At 39.9% G+C, this 17,963-nt stretch overlaps 1 protein-coding gene across 1 annotated transcript in view; it reads right to left on the bottom strand.

The window, feature by feature from the left end:
* The window catches only part of LOC133536390 (long-chain fatty acid transport protein 6), a 37,729-nt gene that overhangs the window by 7,236 nt on the left and 12,530 nt on the right, over window positions 1-17,963 (bottom strand). The window contains exons 4-8 of the mRNA XM_061876881.1: window positions 11,665-11,789; window positions 7,446-7,640; window positions 4,596-4,686; window positions 4,315-4,513; window positions 545-642 (exon numbers count right to left, since the gene is read on the bottom strand). Of these exons, the coding sequence (XP_061732865.1) occupies window positions 545-642; window positions 4,315-4,513; window positions 4,596-4,686; window positions 7,446-7,640; window positions 11,665-11,789 (708 nt within the window). The remainder of the gene's footprint in view (window positions 1-544; window positions 643-4,314; window positions 4,514-4,595; window positions 4,687-7,445; window positions 7,641-11,664; window positions 11,790-17,963) is intronic.

Below are 17,963 nucleotides of genomic sequence, written 5' to 3'. Positions count from 1 at the left end.
CCCGCACCCTTGCCCTGTTTCTTCGTGAGCATCATGAGACATTTTTGATCTAAATGGGAATATATGAACATCCGAACAGTCGGCCTTCTAATGACAGCAGACTTTGTACAGTAAGTGATGTTGTGTTGATTTTGTTGGCTCTCATAAAGTCTGCTGTGAGAAATAATCAGTGATAAAGGGGAAAAAAAGCAAACGTGATGCTTTTTTTTAAAATCAATGAATATATATTACATGTTATTATAGATCTGCCTGTTACTACATTACATATATACTTAAATCATGTATATAAAACCTCACTGGAGGTGTTTAGGTGTTTAAGGGCATTATAGGCAGAATTGCACAGCTCCAAAAGGCTCTATTGTAAGCAACCTTTTGACTTATTTAACAATTAGAATGCAAAAGAAATAAAAAATAACACCAATCATCATGTCTTTCATAATGATTGTGAACGATAGGCAAAATTCTTCAAAAGAGTGCAGTTTCCCTTTAAATATCAAAGTTTACACAGTTGAAAGGTGCAGTGAGGTAATGAAGTTTGACAGACCTGATATGGTGACCCCATAAACACTGGCATCCTGAACAAAGTCAAGAAGACATAAAACCTCTGAAACTTCCATGGTGGATACATTCTCTCCTTTCCACCTGCAAGACAAACAATTATTCTGTCTTTACTAGCATATTCAGGACATTGAAAAGAGTTTTCATTCCACATTAATGAAATACAGTATGACACAATATGTGCAACCAAGTACCAAGTAACTGACAATATGACCTGGTCCCTACACACCGGAGCTCTTGTAAAAAGAGCTCAGCAGCGCATGCACTTTTTGCGTCGGATGAAAAGAGCACAGCTCCCTCCCCCCGTTCTCAGCACATTCTACAGAGGCACTATAGAGAACATACTGACCAACTGCATCTCTGTCTGGAGTGGAGCCTGCAGTGCCTCAGACTGGAAGTCTCTGCAGAGAGTGGTGAGGACGGGGGAAAAGATCATCAGGACTCCTCTTCCTCCAATCCAGGAGATTGCAAAAAGCTGTTGCCTGACCAGGGCTCAGAAAATCTGCAGAGACTCCTCCCACCCCCAGCAAGAACTGTAACTGGATTCAAGAAAGAGGTTCCGCAGTCTCCGTAACAGAACCTACAGGTTCTGTAACAGCTTCTTCCCTCAGGCCTTAAGACTCTTGAATGCATTACAATAATCCCCTCAATTCCCCCCAAAATGGATGAACTCGCTGGAATTTAAAGACAATATAACATACATCCATAAACGTGGATGCAAATGAAAAAGTGCAATATATTTATCTGTAGAGTAATCTATTTATTTATATCTGCACCTTACTGCTCTTTTATCCTGCACTACCATGAGCTAATGCAACAAAATGTCATTCTTATCTGTACTGCAAAATTCTAATTTGAATGACAATAAAAGGAAGTCCAAGTCTAAGTCTAAGTCTAAGCATGACATATGATTTTAGCGTAAACAAAAATTATAAAGACAATCACGGATTTCGCCATGACAACGGCATCGCCTGTTAAAGGCAAGACATCACGGGAATTGACGTCATTTTGACTGACATACTGTCATCGTGAGAAGAAGAAACGTTTGTCTGGAGAAATCATGTGTCCAGGACCGTAAATTTCTCCCCAAAACTCTCATTTTACCTCTCCCATAACCGCCATAACCACAACACCAGGGGTAACTCCACAAACCATGTTAAACCTAGATTCCAATCTAACAAAGGTCTTAACTCATTCTCCTTCTATGCCACATCATTATGGAATGCACTCCAAAGAGGTGTAAAACAAAGTCCATCTCTATCCTCCTTCAAAACCGCACTAAAAGAACAACGCCAGGCAACTACAACCCTTGACTAACACCCTCCCTCCTCCACATCCCACCTCCCCGGACTGTAAATAATCAAATGTATATACAGTACTTGTTCTTATGCTTTCTGAACTCACTATGTTCATTGCTCGCTGTACATATACTACCAAGTCAGACCTACACTGTTTCAATGTCCATTTCTCAGATGATATAATTGTTGATGACTGAAGTGCTGATATCAACCAAACCTAACCCCCCCGCCCCAACATCCCCCTCAACACATCCCACCCCCCGGATTGTAAATAACATAAATAATTCAATGTATATACTCTGATGTTTAACTTGTGTGATGACTGTATTATGCTGATAGTATATATTTGTACCATGAATTGATTAACGTGGACCCTGACTTAAACAAGTTGAAAAACTTATTCGGGTGTTACCATTTAGTGGTCAATTTTACGGAATATGTACTGTACCGCGCAACCTACTAATAAAAGTTTCAATCAATCAATCAATCAATCAATCAATCCCAAAATAAATCAATGTCAAAACGACAAATACAAACACTGGCTCAGTCTGCAAACAAACTACGAAGCTAATGCCAGTCAGGACAACACATAAATCAGCAACACATGACATCTGCTTGTGTTGTTGTGGACGACCCCACCAATGTACACTCGATATATAGACAGAAGGACAGCCACTCAAGTTGGCACACTCAAAAACATAGTAATTATCAAGCCCTTTTGAAAGGGGAATTGCATTTCTGGGGGAATTGTGCCTAAAATTCACAATCCCTATGTAAGACAAGAACACATATGTTTTTCTTTTGTTAATGCATACTAAGTCGTAACGTAGGCATGTACTGTACGAAGTGGCAATCAATAGAGGTAATAGGGGTACACTATTATAAAAAGCCCTCTATATAAACATCTAAAAACCGACAACAATACTTCATTTACATCTTGTGACCTAAATATTAACCAAAGTATTAGCAATATTGTTTTTAAACCTGCTAACGCCAACAAGCTATCTTTAGCAGCGCTGTGATCACAGAGGCAACTGACTTGTGCTGCTATATTGTCATACTGAGCTGGTGAGCTGCTGCATAGCCTCTGAGCTAGTAAAAGTTTATTAGAGATTTTAAATCACGCCTTTCACCTAGATACAAGAATGATGTGGCCATAAACCGAGAAGTTGGTTAACTTTGACATCCAACCTATACCAGGAGATGGCGGGAAAGACACAAAAATCCTTTTTTTTTTTTAAACAATCATGAAGATTATAATCATTTTCTTCATAGAAATGGGAATATAAAAACATCCCATCAGTCGGCAGCCTAGTGCGAGCAGACATTGTACAGCAATGGATAGTTTTATTATATTCGAAGTATGTATATCTTGTTCAGCACTTACCAATACTGCTGCGTAATGCTTCCGCTTTGTTGTTGAAGGGAAAAGCAAATGTAATTATGAATGTGCCTGTTACTAAATTGTCCACCATGACCCATTTGGCAATTCCATCCATCCATTTTCTACCGCTTATTCCCTTTGGGGTAGCGGGGGGCGCTGGTGCCTATCTCAGCTACAATCGGGCGGAAGGCGGGGTACACCCTGGACAAGTCGCCACCTCATCGCAGGGCCAACACAGATAGACAAGCAACATTCACACTCACATTCACACTCACATTCACACAATAGGGCCAATTTAGTGTTGCCAATCAACCTATCCCCAGGTGCATGTCTTTGGAGGTGGGAGGAAGCCGGAGTACCCAGAGGGAACCCACACATTCACGGGGAGAACATGCAAACTCCACACAGAAAGATCCTGAGCCCGGGACTACTCAGGACCTTCGTATTGTGAGGCAGACGCACTAACCCCTCTCCCACCGTGAAGCCATTTGGCAATTCCATTGGCTAAATTGATTGGCAGCATGAGAACCCCATGAAAGCAGAAAAATAGCATTGTATAAAGCGCAGGGTTCAAAGCTTAGGAAAAAAGTATTGGCTTATAGTCCGAAAATTACGATATTTTCATTTGATGATCTGAAGATATATTGATATGATTTTTGTCTACAATTTGACTTGCAAGTGTGACGGCGTGTATCCTAGCTTCTAAATCCCATTAGTTGATCCATGCACCTGTTAAACTTCGAATCTTAAAACACCCTAATCACATGAATAATAGTACATATGACTTTCACCCTGCAGGGTTCCAGTGGAATTCTTTAAAAAAATGTCACCCTCTTGTGATTATTGAGAGGGACCAGCCTGCCTCTACTTTAGAGACAGTCCCAGGACAGACCGTGGTGACTGCAGAAGGCACCTCCCAAAATTACATACTGAGCCAAATATGAAATAGAATTGTTAATATATTACATACCTGTATTACCAGCTCAGCTATCAGTTTTTTTAAATGAACTTGCCCAACACTGTAAACATGATCATGTGACAAAAATTATTCTATGTAAAAAATGCTTGACCCACCTGAAAGTATCTCCGACGCGGTCACGGAAGTAAAGAAAGTCTCTTTGATCCTGAAGCAGGAGATCTCCGGTGTTGAAATAGACATCACCCGTCCTGAAAACATCCTTGACCAACTTCTTCTCAGACTGGACCTTATTTCCAGCGTATCCCGGGAACTGGTTCATAGGTGTTAAAGGAGCTACCAGGATACCAGCCTCACCTGCGCATCAGTGATGGGTTACAAATACTTGTTTTCAGTGTTAAAACATTCACATGTAGTGGTCAAAAGACTGTGAAATTACCTTTTTGTGCTCGTACACATCTTCCAGAGTTCGTTCTGAGGGGCTCATAAGTTTGCGTGTCATATCTCAAGAGTTCAAATGGCATTGAAAGCTGAAGGAGAAGAAATGACAAAATGGCAGTTTTAGCAGAAACCATCTAAAAACGGAGTTTACCAGATATCAGGACATTCACACCACTTTTACCAACAATAAAGGTAAGATAAAAATCTTTATGTGTGAATGTATGAGTGAATGCGTGAATGTTACGTATAATGTAAAGCACTTTGGGTTCCGCTATACATATACATATATATATATACATATACATATATATATATATATATATATATATATATATACATATACATATATATATATATATATATATATATACATATACATATATATATATATATATATATATATATATATATATATATATATATATATACATATACATATATATATATATATATATATATATATATATATATATATATATATATACATATATATATATATATATATATATATATATATATATATATATATATATATATATATATATATATACATACATATATATATTAGGGGTGCAACGGTACGTGTATTTGTATTGAACGGTTTCGGTTCGGTACGAGGGTGTATCGAACAAAATTGTAATCTAAAGTCTTAACAAGCTGCTCTGCAGCTGCCTTTGAGCAGTGAGCACCCAGCATTGTTCCGCCCACACAACCATCTGATTGGTTACATACAAAGCCAATCAGCAGTGCGTATTCAGAGCGATGTAACAGCCAATCAGCAGTGCGTATTCAGAGCGCATGTTGTCAGTGCTCCGGCTTCGAGATGAGCAGATATGTGTTTAGCTGGTGAGCAGCTGACATCGTACACTCCCCAAATTATAAAAAACACTTCCCAGTCACAACTATTACAAACATTACTATGAGCCCGTTGACCTTCTAGAAACTTAAACTGGAGCTCAGCTCTCTCAAAGTTCTGGGTTGAGGTGAACGCTATTTAGCTTTTAGCGTTACGTTAGCTCATTTTGCTGTGTGCGTGTGTGTGTGTGTGTGTGTGTGTGTGTGTGTGTGTGTGTGTGTGTGTGTGTGTGTGTGTGTGTGTATAATAAAAGTCAACTACAGGCTTCCCAAATGCTGTAATAAATTAAGCATGATGAGTTGACTTGAAACTGTTTAATGTTGCACTTTTTAACGTGGGTAGAATTATTATAGTGTTTCCAATTTTAAAAGGATGAAGACATAGTTTACAAATTTGGTAAATAAATAACCAAAAAATTTATATTTTATTGTTTTCTTACTGTACCGAAAATGAACCAAACAGTGACCTTTAAACCGAGGTACGTACCGAACCGAAATTTTTTGTCTACCGTTACACCCCTTATATATATGTATATATATATATATATATATATATATATATATATATATATATATATATATATATATATATATATATATATATATATATATATATATATATATATAGACTATTTACCATTTTGAGGTTATCATCTTCCTGATCAGCCCTGATGTTATGTTTCTTTGTTTATGTTTTTACTAATAACGGGCAAGGAACCATTATTGGTCACCTTTTTATAGAGGATTTTCTATGTGAAAATCATTTCAAATATTTAAATGTTTTATGTGCTCCAACAACACTCTGGGGTTAAGATTGACTACATTGGTAAAGGCATTTTGACAGAGATGGACCACACTTGCCAATCTTGAGACCTCCAAATTCGGGAGATGGGGGAGGGCGGAGTTGAGGTGGGCAGGGTTTTGTGGTAGCGGGAGTGTATATTGTAGCGTTCCAGAAGAGTTAGTGCTGCAAGGGTTTCTGGGCATTTGTTCTGTTGTGTTAATGTTGTGTTACGGTGCAGATGTTCTCCCAAAATGTGTTTGTCATTCTTGTTTGGTGTGGGTTTACAGTGTGGCGCATATTTGTAACAGTGTTAAAGTTGGTTATACAGCCACCCTCAGTGTGTCCTGTATGGCTGTTGACCAAGTATGCTATGTATTCACTTATGAGTGTCTGTAAAAGGCGTGTATATTATGTGACTGCGCCGACACGCTGTTTGAATGGAGGAAAAGTGGACGTGACGACAGGTTGTAGAGGACGCTAAAGGCAGTGCCTTTAAGGCACGCCCCCAAAATTCTTGTCCGGGTGGAAATCGGGAGAAATTCGTGAAAATTATTGTCCCGGGAGATTTTTGGGAGGGGCACTGAAATTTGGGAGTCTCCCGGAAAAATCTGGAGGGTTGGCAAGTATGAGTAATACGCTACATTCACTTTGTTAGTTACTGAAACAACTTTGTAGATAAATGGCACTTGTCAGTGCAGTTTTAATGTTTTATACTTTTTGTCATGTTTATAATTGTTTGGCGGTGTATTTGGACCCCAAAGAGACGCAGGCAAAAGCAAAAAAATACAAAGATATAATAACAAAAGGAGCCCACAGGTGTGAAAAACTCAAAATTCGAATGATTACCAAAAAGTGACGGTAACATTGGGTTGCCATTAAAAAAACGATAGAAAAAGGTCAAAAGATAAGTCACTTGACAAGTCAGGCAAACAAATATACACAGGATAAGGAACCAGAGCAGACATGGAAATGAGTAACTTGAACAGGCATGCAAAGGAACAATCCGGTGACCACTGCACACATTCTAGGTAGCAGTCATAGCGCTTGTTGTTTAGTTGGCCATACTTTTTATACACAACTCTGGCTTTAGTTTGTCATTACTGCCACATGTGGTGGAAAAGTGTATTACAACTACGTGCCGCTGCGGCCCATACAGCTGGGAAACACCTTACAAAAATCACTGACACAATAAAAAAATATGTTACCAACCTTGTTGAAGGCGCTTGCTCTTCCAATGGGTCCAACTTCATCAGTGTAGTTAAGGAAGCCAATGCTGGCCTCAGTTAAACCATAGCCTTCTCTGATCTTGATCCTCCCAAAGCGTTTGGCAAACTCCTTCCACACATCTGACCGCAGCCCGCTTCCTGTTGCAAGCCGAACAGAGTGACTACTCTCCTCTGGAACCTGTATGTAAAGGAATAATTTAATCAAATTCAATATTCAGCACTTTGACATTTCTGTTTCTGTTTCAATGCAGCAAAATCTTGGTTGCGTCACGGATTAATAGGATTTTTAAGGTTTTTAAGGATCGCTTTCCTTAATTGCAAATAAAATGGAAACCATTTAAGTTGATCTTTTTAGGACTGGCTGACACACGCAGACATTACGGTTTGTTCACATCACATTTTTTCCAAGATGGCGCTGCTGTAGTGGCTGCTGTTGGCAGGAGCTCTGTGCTCTTGTGTCATCCTTTTGTGTTTCCCTCTTGTTTTCATGTCTTATTATATTTTTTTTGCCTTTTGGTCCGGGACCCTATGGGACTGTGTGACAAGGGGTGCCACTTTCGTGACCTCTGTGGTGCTTTTTTTGTGGACTTCTGGATCTGCCTCCTGGGAGCCTTTTGGCCATGGAGACCAGCTGCTGGGTGTCTGCCACACCGGAGTCGGTTTGGAGGGACTGGCGGAGATGCGGATGAGGGGACAGGACTGCAGAGTTTGGAGGGACTGGAGGAGATGCGGATGAGGGGACAGGACTGCAGAGTTTGGAGGGACTGGAGGAGATGCGGATGAGGGGACAGGGCTGCGGAGCTAGCACTGAGCGCTGGGACAGAGAGGCTTCGTGGTGTCTTGGCTGGGTGAGCAGGTGTCGGACACCTCAGTCACCTTGGACGTATCCTCGCTCATCCATGCGGACTGGACACTGGCCGAAAGTGGAGTCGGCTGTCTTGGTTGCTTTGTTGGGTCTGCTCCTGTCTCTGGCCATGCTCCCTCCACACCAGCGGACGATGGCGTGGAACACCGCAGAGGCCACCACAGTGTGTATGTTTATTTTACTTTTTATTCATAGCTGTATGTAGAAGTGTCTGGTTGTATCTGCTGCTTTAATGTCTTTAATGACCTCTGTGTTCTTTGATGTTTGAAGTTTCCCTCTTACACACATGGAAGAGGGATGTGTACCATGGCTATGAGTTGTTTTTTTTCCCTTGGCCTCAGTCTGCACCCCCTCTCCAGGGCCCAGGCTAAGACCGATTTTTTAATTTTATTTTAATCTTCTATTTTTTTCTCCCATTCCCCCCATTCCTTGTTTACCTGTATCTCATCTTTTTTGTAAAGGGCGGAGGAAGCCCGCAGACCCGTCAGCGACCCTGTTCTGTCCCCCTGTAATGTTTGTCTAAACTTGAATGGGATTGTGCTGAAAATTGTAATTTTACTGAAGGAACTCTCCTGACGGAATAAATAAAGTACTATCTATCTATCTATCTATCTATCTATCTATCTATCATCACTCAAAATTACCGTAGAATTATGTGATATTTGCCACAAACATGAAGAAAACATTTTTTTAACAGGGGGGTGTCAGAATAATTGTATTGAAGTTATCACTGAACTTTGTGTTGCCATGAGTTCTCGGCGAGAAGACAAAAGCTGTCTTTAAACTTACCAAGCAGAAGGCTTGTAAAACTCCACTGTGTAGGATGGGAAGCAACATGAAGGTGTTCTGTTTCTATGATGTATTGTAATCCACAGCAAGATTTTGTCTTCACCCGAGAACTACAAAGCGGAGAGAAAGCAGGATCTGCCCAAGTTTGAACTGTTTTACGACCTTTTCTTTACCGACAATTTCTTTTAATTGTTCTGTAATCAAAGGCGATGGCAGTTTACAACCCCCGTTCCTTTAGAAACAGCTGTTAACATGTAATCAGGGAAAGTCCAACGAAAAGAGGAGGCGCACAATCTTTCGTCAGAGCGTGGGAGACTGTATAAGAGTACAGCCCGGACGTTTCTCCTCGTTGAGCCAAATTTAATTCTGTCTCTCTATAAGTCCTTGCTTCTTGTCTTGTTTAATAGATGTCATCAGTGTTTGAACCTGACAAGGGGTGACAGGACATATATAAATCCTACTGTGAAACAAGAAAGGATCTTTGGTCCTAAATGTCAAATCTTTCCAGTTTACTGTGAAAAATCACAATGATTCATAGGAATCATTAAATATAAATCTAACATGTACATATGTAAAGCATTAAAAACCTTTTTACGACCTCTAAATAAGTTTTTCAACATTACCAGAGCTCTTTTAACGATTAGTGAGCGGTGCGGTGCTTGCAGCGTGACCCCAGAATGGGAGGCAGAATGTAAGTATAAGAATATTTTAATTAACAAAAGAAATCGAGTGCAGCTAGGAAGTGCACGAGGTAATTTAGCTACAAACATTAGACAAAGGAACGCTATAAGACTGTGTGCCGCTAGAAAGTACACAAAACAGAAAAATAATCCAGCCCCAAGAGACAGGCAGGGCGTGCATATAAAGGAGCCTGACTGGCAACCAATCAGAGACAGTTGTGAGAGTTAGCACTCAGTGGCTGGCAGGGGATATAAAAATACAGATTAAGAACCCTGGAGGAACTGTAAAAAAACCAATACAAGTCCAAACTATCACAGAGGTCATGAAATAACACCCTCTGCTCATCTTTACACTCGTATAATCCAATACAGTAATGCTGGCCAATCAGTGGTCACCGTACTCAACTGTGGGCTCTGATTGGTTTAGTCTCCTATAGTGGACAATACAACTGTATTGATATTTTTAGTTTATTTGGCCAGTTTATGCTTTAAAATACTTAACAGGATGATTGTAGAATATGCTATCAAAAATATGCAACGTGGTTAAAGCCTTACGACTGTAAGTGGTAGTTATTTTCCCCTCCCACTTTTCTGTTTGCTTTTATTGATTTTGACATAACCACAAATCTACTTTTGCACAAAAACTCTCGCAAAAAAGTGTGGCTGGAATTTTCAGGCATTTTATTGTTTTGTTGTGGAAGAGTGGATCGTGAGATCGACAGGTGGATCGGTGCAGCGTCTTCAGTAATGCGGACGTTGTACCGATCCGTTGTGGTGAAGAAGGAGCTGAGCCGGAAGGCAAAGCTCTCAATTTACCGGTCGATCTACGTTCCCATCCTCACCTATGGTCAGGAGCTTTGGGTCATGACCAAAAGGATAAGATCACGGGTACTAGCGGCCGAAATGAGTTTCCTCCGCCGGGTGGCGGGGCTCTCTCTTAGAGATAGGGTGAGAAGCTCTGCCATCCGGGAGGAACTCAAAGTAAAGCCGCTGCTCCTCCACATCGAGAGGAGCCAGATGAGGTGGTTCGGGCATCTGGTCAGGATGCCACCCAAACGCCTCCCTGGGGAGGTGTTTAGGGCACGTCCAACCAGTAGGAGGCCACGGGAAAGACCCAGGACACATTGGAAAGACTATGTCTCCCGGCTGGCCTGGGAACGCCTCGGGATCCCCCGGGAAGAGCTGGACAGAGTGGCTGGGGAGAGGGAAGTGTGGGCTTCCCTGCTTAGGCTGCTGCCCCCGCGACCCGACCTCGGATAAGCGGAAGAAGATAGAGATGGAGATTATTTTGTTGTTTCGCTACTTCATATTCAAGCTATCGTAGCAGTTAACATGGTTTCTTATTCCCCGCTGCCGGCGATTTTCTCTGTGCGTTTCTGTACTAGTTCGATATTTTAGAACTGTCTGAATTACTTTACCATACGAATCCATATTTGTACGTTTGTCTATCGATTCAGGATTGCCCACATTCCAGTTGTGAAGTATAGATTATATAGATTGAATTGAGCTAGTTACTCTTTTCTTCGACGTGTTTCGAAAAAAAATGTCCCAATACTTTCAAAGCGATTTGTTAGCGATTTTTGCCAACAATGTCAATGAATCGTTAGATCCCTCACGTCCAAAATCTGGTGTTTTACTTTCTAGCTAATAGCAGATAGCCAGCTGGACAGATAAACTTTGTTTTTCCAACAATGGGAATTGAAAAAGTGAGTGTAAAAGGTAATGCTAAGAACACTTAACAGATGACATGCAGTGAATTAAATAAATAAAAATCATGAAAAAGCATGCAAAAACAAAATTCAACATCTGAACAACATGATAAAAAAACAAAGAACCATAAAATGATCATTCCAAAACGTTTATCTTACCCTTGGGTGGGAAACCAAATATCGACAGAGCTCTCCAATGTATTGCACCACAGTCACATTATATTTCACACAATCCTTCCAAAACTGACTGGCTGAAAACTTCTTCTTTAAGACGCAAGTTGCACCTTTGATACATGTGAAGAAAAAACAAGGACATATAAGTCAAATGTCATTATTGTAATTAGTCATTATACAGTAACAACAATAACAATATTAGTAGTAAAAAACTAAATAATGCCATTTCTATAGAAATTACATTGAATGCTAAAAAGCTCAATCAAAGCTGAAATTCTGTAAATATTTAAATTTTTTTAAAATAAATTTTAGAATGAAAAATAAAACCCCCAAAAAAGATGCACTGGTTTGTATCATTTGAAAAAAATATAGAAACGGAGAATGTAAAACTACCCAAGGGAATAAGCGGTACAAAATGGATGGATAGATGGATGACAAAACAGTAATTTTTAGAACACAATCTTAAAAAACTAACATATCCTAAATGAGCTACACATTGAACTTAGAAACAGTTGAACAATGTGTTACATTGAACTTGAAGACATGTTTTTTCAGGGCATTCAATCAATTGCAACCGGACTGTTGAGTTTGGATTAGAAGATATTTCAACTCTCATTCAAGTGGGCTTCATCAGTTCATGCTCATAAACTTAGATTGCTCAGATCTAAGGTTCTGGTACCAAAACCCCAACTATTTATCCACCAACCCATGGAGGGCATGCCCAGGCAAGGATGGTTGTGCCCCGTTCAAGTAAAAAAAAACAACAAAAAAAACACTGTTAAGATGCAAAAGAGCAACCCTTCTATCAATGCCAATGACAGTTGGCATTGACACAATTTCCCCTCATTAGCAATGAGGTATTGTGTGGCAAAACAAAACCAATGCCGACGCAATATCGGAATCAACTACGTTAGCATTTCATTCAGTTGTAAAAATGGCACAAAATGAGTATCTGAAAATGGAAACTTTCCTTTGGAAAGTTTCTAACTCCTCTTAGTAGTTGGAGCTTAAATTGTAGTTTTTTAGGTATGGTTGAACGTGCAGTGTTGGTTGTATATAGGAAATAGGTAGTGTAGCAGAGACCATCTCTACTGTAAAGTAGAGATGTCTGATAATATCGGACTGCCGATATTATCGGCCGATAAATGCTTTAAAATGTACTATCGGAAATTATCGGTATCGGTTTGAAAAAGTAATATTTATGAATTTTTAAAACTCCGCTGTACAGAGTGGTACACGGACATAGGGAGAAGTACAGAGCGCCAGTAAACCTTAAAGGCACTGTCTTTGCGTGCCGGCCCAATCACATAATATCTACGGCTTTTCACGCACACAAGTGAATGCAAGGCATACTTGGTCAACAGCCATACAGGTCACATTGAGGGTAGCCGTATAAACAACTTAAACACTGTTACAAATATGCGCCACATTTTGAACCCACACCAAACAAAAATTACAAACACATTTCGGGAGAACATCCGCACTGTTCTGCCCTCACTGAGGTTATAAAGCTTGGCAGACAGCTAACAACCTATCCAGGATGTTCTAATAAAGTTCCAAAGCAGATGAATCCATTTAGGCTCTTTATTGTTGTTGATCTTGCTTTGTCTTGCACTGGACTTTTATTTTTATTATTATTATTCTTGTAAAACTGAAATACACACAATGACAATGTATAAGCTATATGATTCAATTAACATACTCAAATGTAATACACAATATGTAAACATTAGCTTTACACAAATATACAGCATTATTACCAAACAAATACTGCTGAGTGTTGAAACTATTTCGATGGTGGAAATATGCGACCGGCAGCCATTTTAAATCCTCAAACATTCATTAAAATAGAGCACAAAAATCGTTTTTCAATACACATCTTATTATCAAATTTAGCCACTTTCCACCATACTATTGAGTTACATAAACAAGTTAAACAGTTTACTTACAGACTTATCTTTTCCAAGGCTTGTAAGAGTTAACACAACTCGTCTACTTCTCATTGTTTGTGAACTGAACTAACATCGTAAACCGGAAGTGCCTAAACTAAACCGGAAGTGCCTAAACTAAACCGGAAGTGCCAAACTAATGACGTGCAGCATTCCCCATCGCTACAAGGTGTCAGTAATAGTCCACAATCAAACGGGCATAACACGCACCGTAACACAACATAAACAAAACAGAACAAATACCCAGAACCCATTGCAGCACTAACTCTTCCAGGACACTACAATATATACCCCCGCTACCCCATACCCCCCACCTCAACCCCACCCACCTCAACCCCCACATGCTCTCTCAGGGAGAGCATGTCCCAAATTCCAAGCTGCTGTTTTGAGACATGTTAAAAAAAAATAATGCACTTTGTGACTTCAATAATAAATATGGCAGTGCCATATATGCATTTTTTTTCCAGAACTTGAGTTGATTTATTTTGGAAAACCTTGTTACATTGTTTAATGCATCCAGCTGGGTATCACAACAAAATTAGTCAAAATAATGTGTTAATTCCACGGCTGTATATATCAGTATCGGTTGATATCGGAATTGGCAATTAAAAGTCGGATAATATCAGAATATCGGAAATCGAAAAAAAAAATTATCGGACATCTCTACTGTTAAGAGATGGTTTGTCAACGTTGATGGCGTTCCTCATTACGCAATGTGAGTATCTACAGCAACATGTAGCCCTGACAGAATAAGCGCTCCAAAGTTTGTTTAGATTTTACAAGAAAAATTGCAACAGCGCTACTTGTAACAATTGCAAGGTTGCTATTTCATCAAGAAGAGGTCACACAAGCAAAATACTGACATATGAAGACAGCATGCAATAACTATAAATAAATGTCATGTTTTTGAACCGCACTGATATCATCCCTGCAGCAGTCTTCTGGCGTGAATACAACAGACACTAACACCACCTATAATGTTAGAGCAGTGGTTCTTAACCTTGTTGGAGGTACCGAACCCCACCAGGAGAAGTTTTAATTTACTGTTAGAATAATCATGTACATATATTATCACACAACTTTAATATGCTTAAAGTCCGTTGCCATATTTATTAGCTATTGTGCTCAAGCTGCATTTTTTCTATCTGTGCAAGGACAAAACTTATTGTCTGAGGGGTGGCCTCCGCTGCAGATGTTGTATTTGTTTTAGCCCGTTAACAGCCAAGGACTTCAAAGACCTCAACTAAGATAAGATGACAGCACGCAGACGAAGCCGAAACAAGGAAATCACACGGCCCCCAGCAAATTCCGTCACACATTGTGCATACTGGACCTGCTTTGCATAATATATGTGACCACTCCTTTTAGAGGCTGCCTCAGTGATGTTGGCAATGGAACTAGTGAATAAATAAAGGGATGCGGGAGCTGAACCTTAGAGCGTAGGGCGAGACTGTGACTAAGTGTGCAGCTCCATGCGTTCTCCTCATGAGCTAAATTGAACTTTGTCTCTGCATGGTTCCTTGCTTCCTTGCCTGATTAGTAGATGTCATCAGTGTTTGAACCTGACATTTACACAATGAGTCGGGTGTGTCTTGACCTCCGCCGAACCCCTGAGCCCGACTCACCGAACCCCGAGGGTTTGATCGAACTCAGGTTAAGAACTACTGTGTTAGAGCTATTACCTGCTGAATTGAAATGAATGCCCTCTCATTTAAATGTGCATGATTCTGGTGGGCAACAATAGCACCAGTGCACGTCTTCCGCTAGATTCTCCTTTCACCGCGGCGATAAGAGTACACTGACTAAGGCCAGGAACGGCAAATGTCACTGAGCAGTCACTAAGTTTGTGGTCAAAGCTTGCAACCATTTGCCAGAATGCTCCTGATTTTTCGGTCAGTGAATGCTTGATTGTAGTAAGAAAAAAGTTTCATGTTTTCCTCCAACCAGATTTGTACTCAGTCATTCCCATGATACAGATGGAAAGCAAAAGGTTAGAATATCGTGTTTAAGTCTACTCCCGTAATCAATTTAATTTCAAATGAGGAACTAATATGTGATATAAACTCATTAAATGCAAAGTGAGATATGCCAAGGCTTTTCTTTGTAATCATTTTGATGATTATAGCATACTGTTTTTGAAAACCCCAAATTTTATGATTTTGATCAAAAAAGGGCTTGAAATATATTGAGTTACATGTTATGAGCCTATGTCATAAATCAGTCTCCTTGTAAATCTAAACAAACCTTTTCACAATATTCTATTTTTTTGTACTTCCCTAAAGAAAATGATAAAAAGCAGCCTTGTAAAACGGTTTACTGACAGTTTAAAACATTAGTTAAAGGCCTACTGAAATTAGATTTTCTTATTCAAACGATGATAGCAGGTCCATTGTATGTGTTATACTTGATCATTTTGCGATATTGCCATATTTTTAGTGAAAGGATTTAGTAGAGAACATCGACGATAAAGTTTGCAACTTTTGCTCGCTAATCAAAAAGCCTTGCTTGTACCAGAAGTAGCAGACGATGTGCGCGTGACGTCAAGCATTGTGGAGCTCCTCACATCCTCACATTGTTTACAATCATGGCCACCAGCAGCGATAGCGATTCGGACCAAGAAAGCGATGATTTCCCCATTAATTTGAGCGACGATGAAAGATTCGTGGATGAGGAAAGTGACAGTGAAGGACTAGAAAAAAAGAAAAGAAAAAAAAGACGAGGGCAGTGGGAGCGATTCAGATGTTTTTAGACACATTTACTAGGATAATTCTGGAAAATCCCTTATCCGCTTATTGTGTTACTAGTGTTTTAGTGAGATTATATGGTCGTACCTGAAAGTCGGAGGGGTGTGGCCACGGGTGTGGTGACCGGTCTTCGATGGAAGCCACGCTTCTCGACGAGGCAAGGCAGCCAAGCTGAAATTTTTTTTTTCCCTTCCTCCACGGTGTAAACATCCGACGGTCGGGGGCGGGCTGTTGGGAGGAGGCAATAGAGTCCGCAGCTGCAGGAAGCGAGGCACGACGCAAGCTCTCCGCTCATAACTACGGTAAGAACTGACTTAATACCACCATTTTCTCACCGAAACCTGCCGGTTGACATGTCGTAGGGAACCATGTTCGCTTGACCGCTATGTTCCATAGTAAAGCTTCACCATCAGCTTTCGGGAATGTAAACAAGGAAACACCGGCTGTGTTTGTGTGGCTAAAGGCGGCCGCATTACGCCGCTTCCCACCTACATATTTCTTCTTTGACGTCTCCATTATTAATCGAACAAATTGCAACACAGATGTCCAGAATACTGTTTAATTATGCGATTAAAGCAGGCGACTTATAGCTGGGATTGGTGCTGGATCAAAATGTCCGCTACAATCCGTGACGTCACGCGCATGCGACATCATACCGCGACGTTTTCAACAGGATACTTTGTGCAAAATTTAGAATTGCAATTTAGTAAACTAACCCGGCCGTATTGGCATGTGTTGCAATGTTAAAATTTCATCATTGATGTATAAACTATCAGACTGCATGGTCGGTAGTAGTGGGTTTCAGTAGGCCTTTAAGTTTTACTGCAAATGAATATCAGCCCCAAATATCGGTTATCAGCCTCCCTGACTACAAATATTTGGTACCGGCCATGAAAAAACATATCGGTTGATTTGTAACACATATCCTGTATACTAAAAGCTTTATGGACTGAAAGAAATAATAAACTAACTTTTGACAAGCCGTCATCTCTTTTGTTCTAAAGTTCTTTTTTTCCCTCTATCTTTTTGTAGAATAAAATAGAACGCTTTATTGTCATCAAAAATGAGAGCATGACGAAATCCTCTTGTGAGAAAGACTGGCTTGTATAAGTGCTCCAAATTTTTTTGCTACTGACATTTTTGATACAAAAGTAGCGTATAGTTCTAACTTATATGTCAGTACACTTGATATGGAAGTGCTAAAAACCACAACAGTCAGAAAGCGGCTTGAAGTTGGGTCTGTAAAACTAAATCTATGCAAAATGTGGACCAAAGCACCACCATTACATGCTACGTACACCACAAGGAAGCGTTTCAAATGTACAAAAAAAATCATAATGTGAACCCTTTAAAGGAAAAAAAAACAACAAACTGCAATTATTTACGATTAATTATTACAAGGGGTGTCCAAACGTTTTCCACTGACGGACGCATACTGAAAAATCAGAGCAAGCGAGGGCCATTTTCATCAATTTTATTTTAAAAACCAATACAATATATGTATAAAAAAATATACATTTAGGCCTCCACTCAATTAAGATCCCGGGGACCCCAAAGGGTTTTGGTAAAAAAAATGTTTTAAAATGTGTCA

Source organism: Nerophis ophidion, linkage group LG17, assembly GCF_033978795.1.
Source record: "Nerophis ophidion isolate RoL-2023_Sa linkage group LG17, RoL_Noph_v1.0, whole genome shotgun sequence".
Lineage (NCBI taxonomy): Eukaryota > Metazoa > Chordata > Actinopteri > Syngnathiformes > Syngnathidae > Nerophis > Nerophis ophidion.
This window is presented reverse-complemented; position numbering and strand designations above follow the sequence as displayed.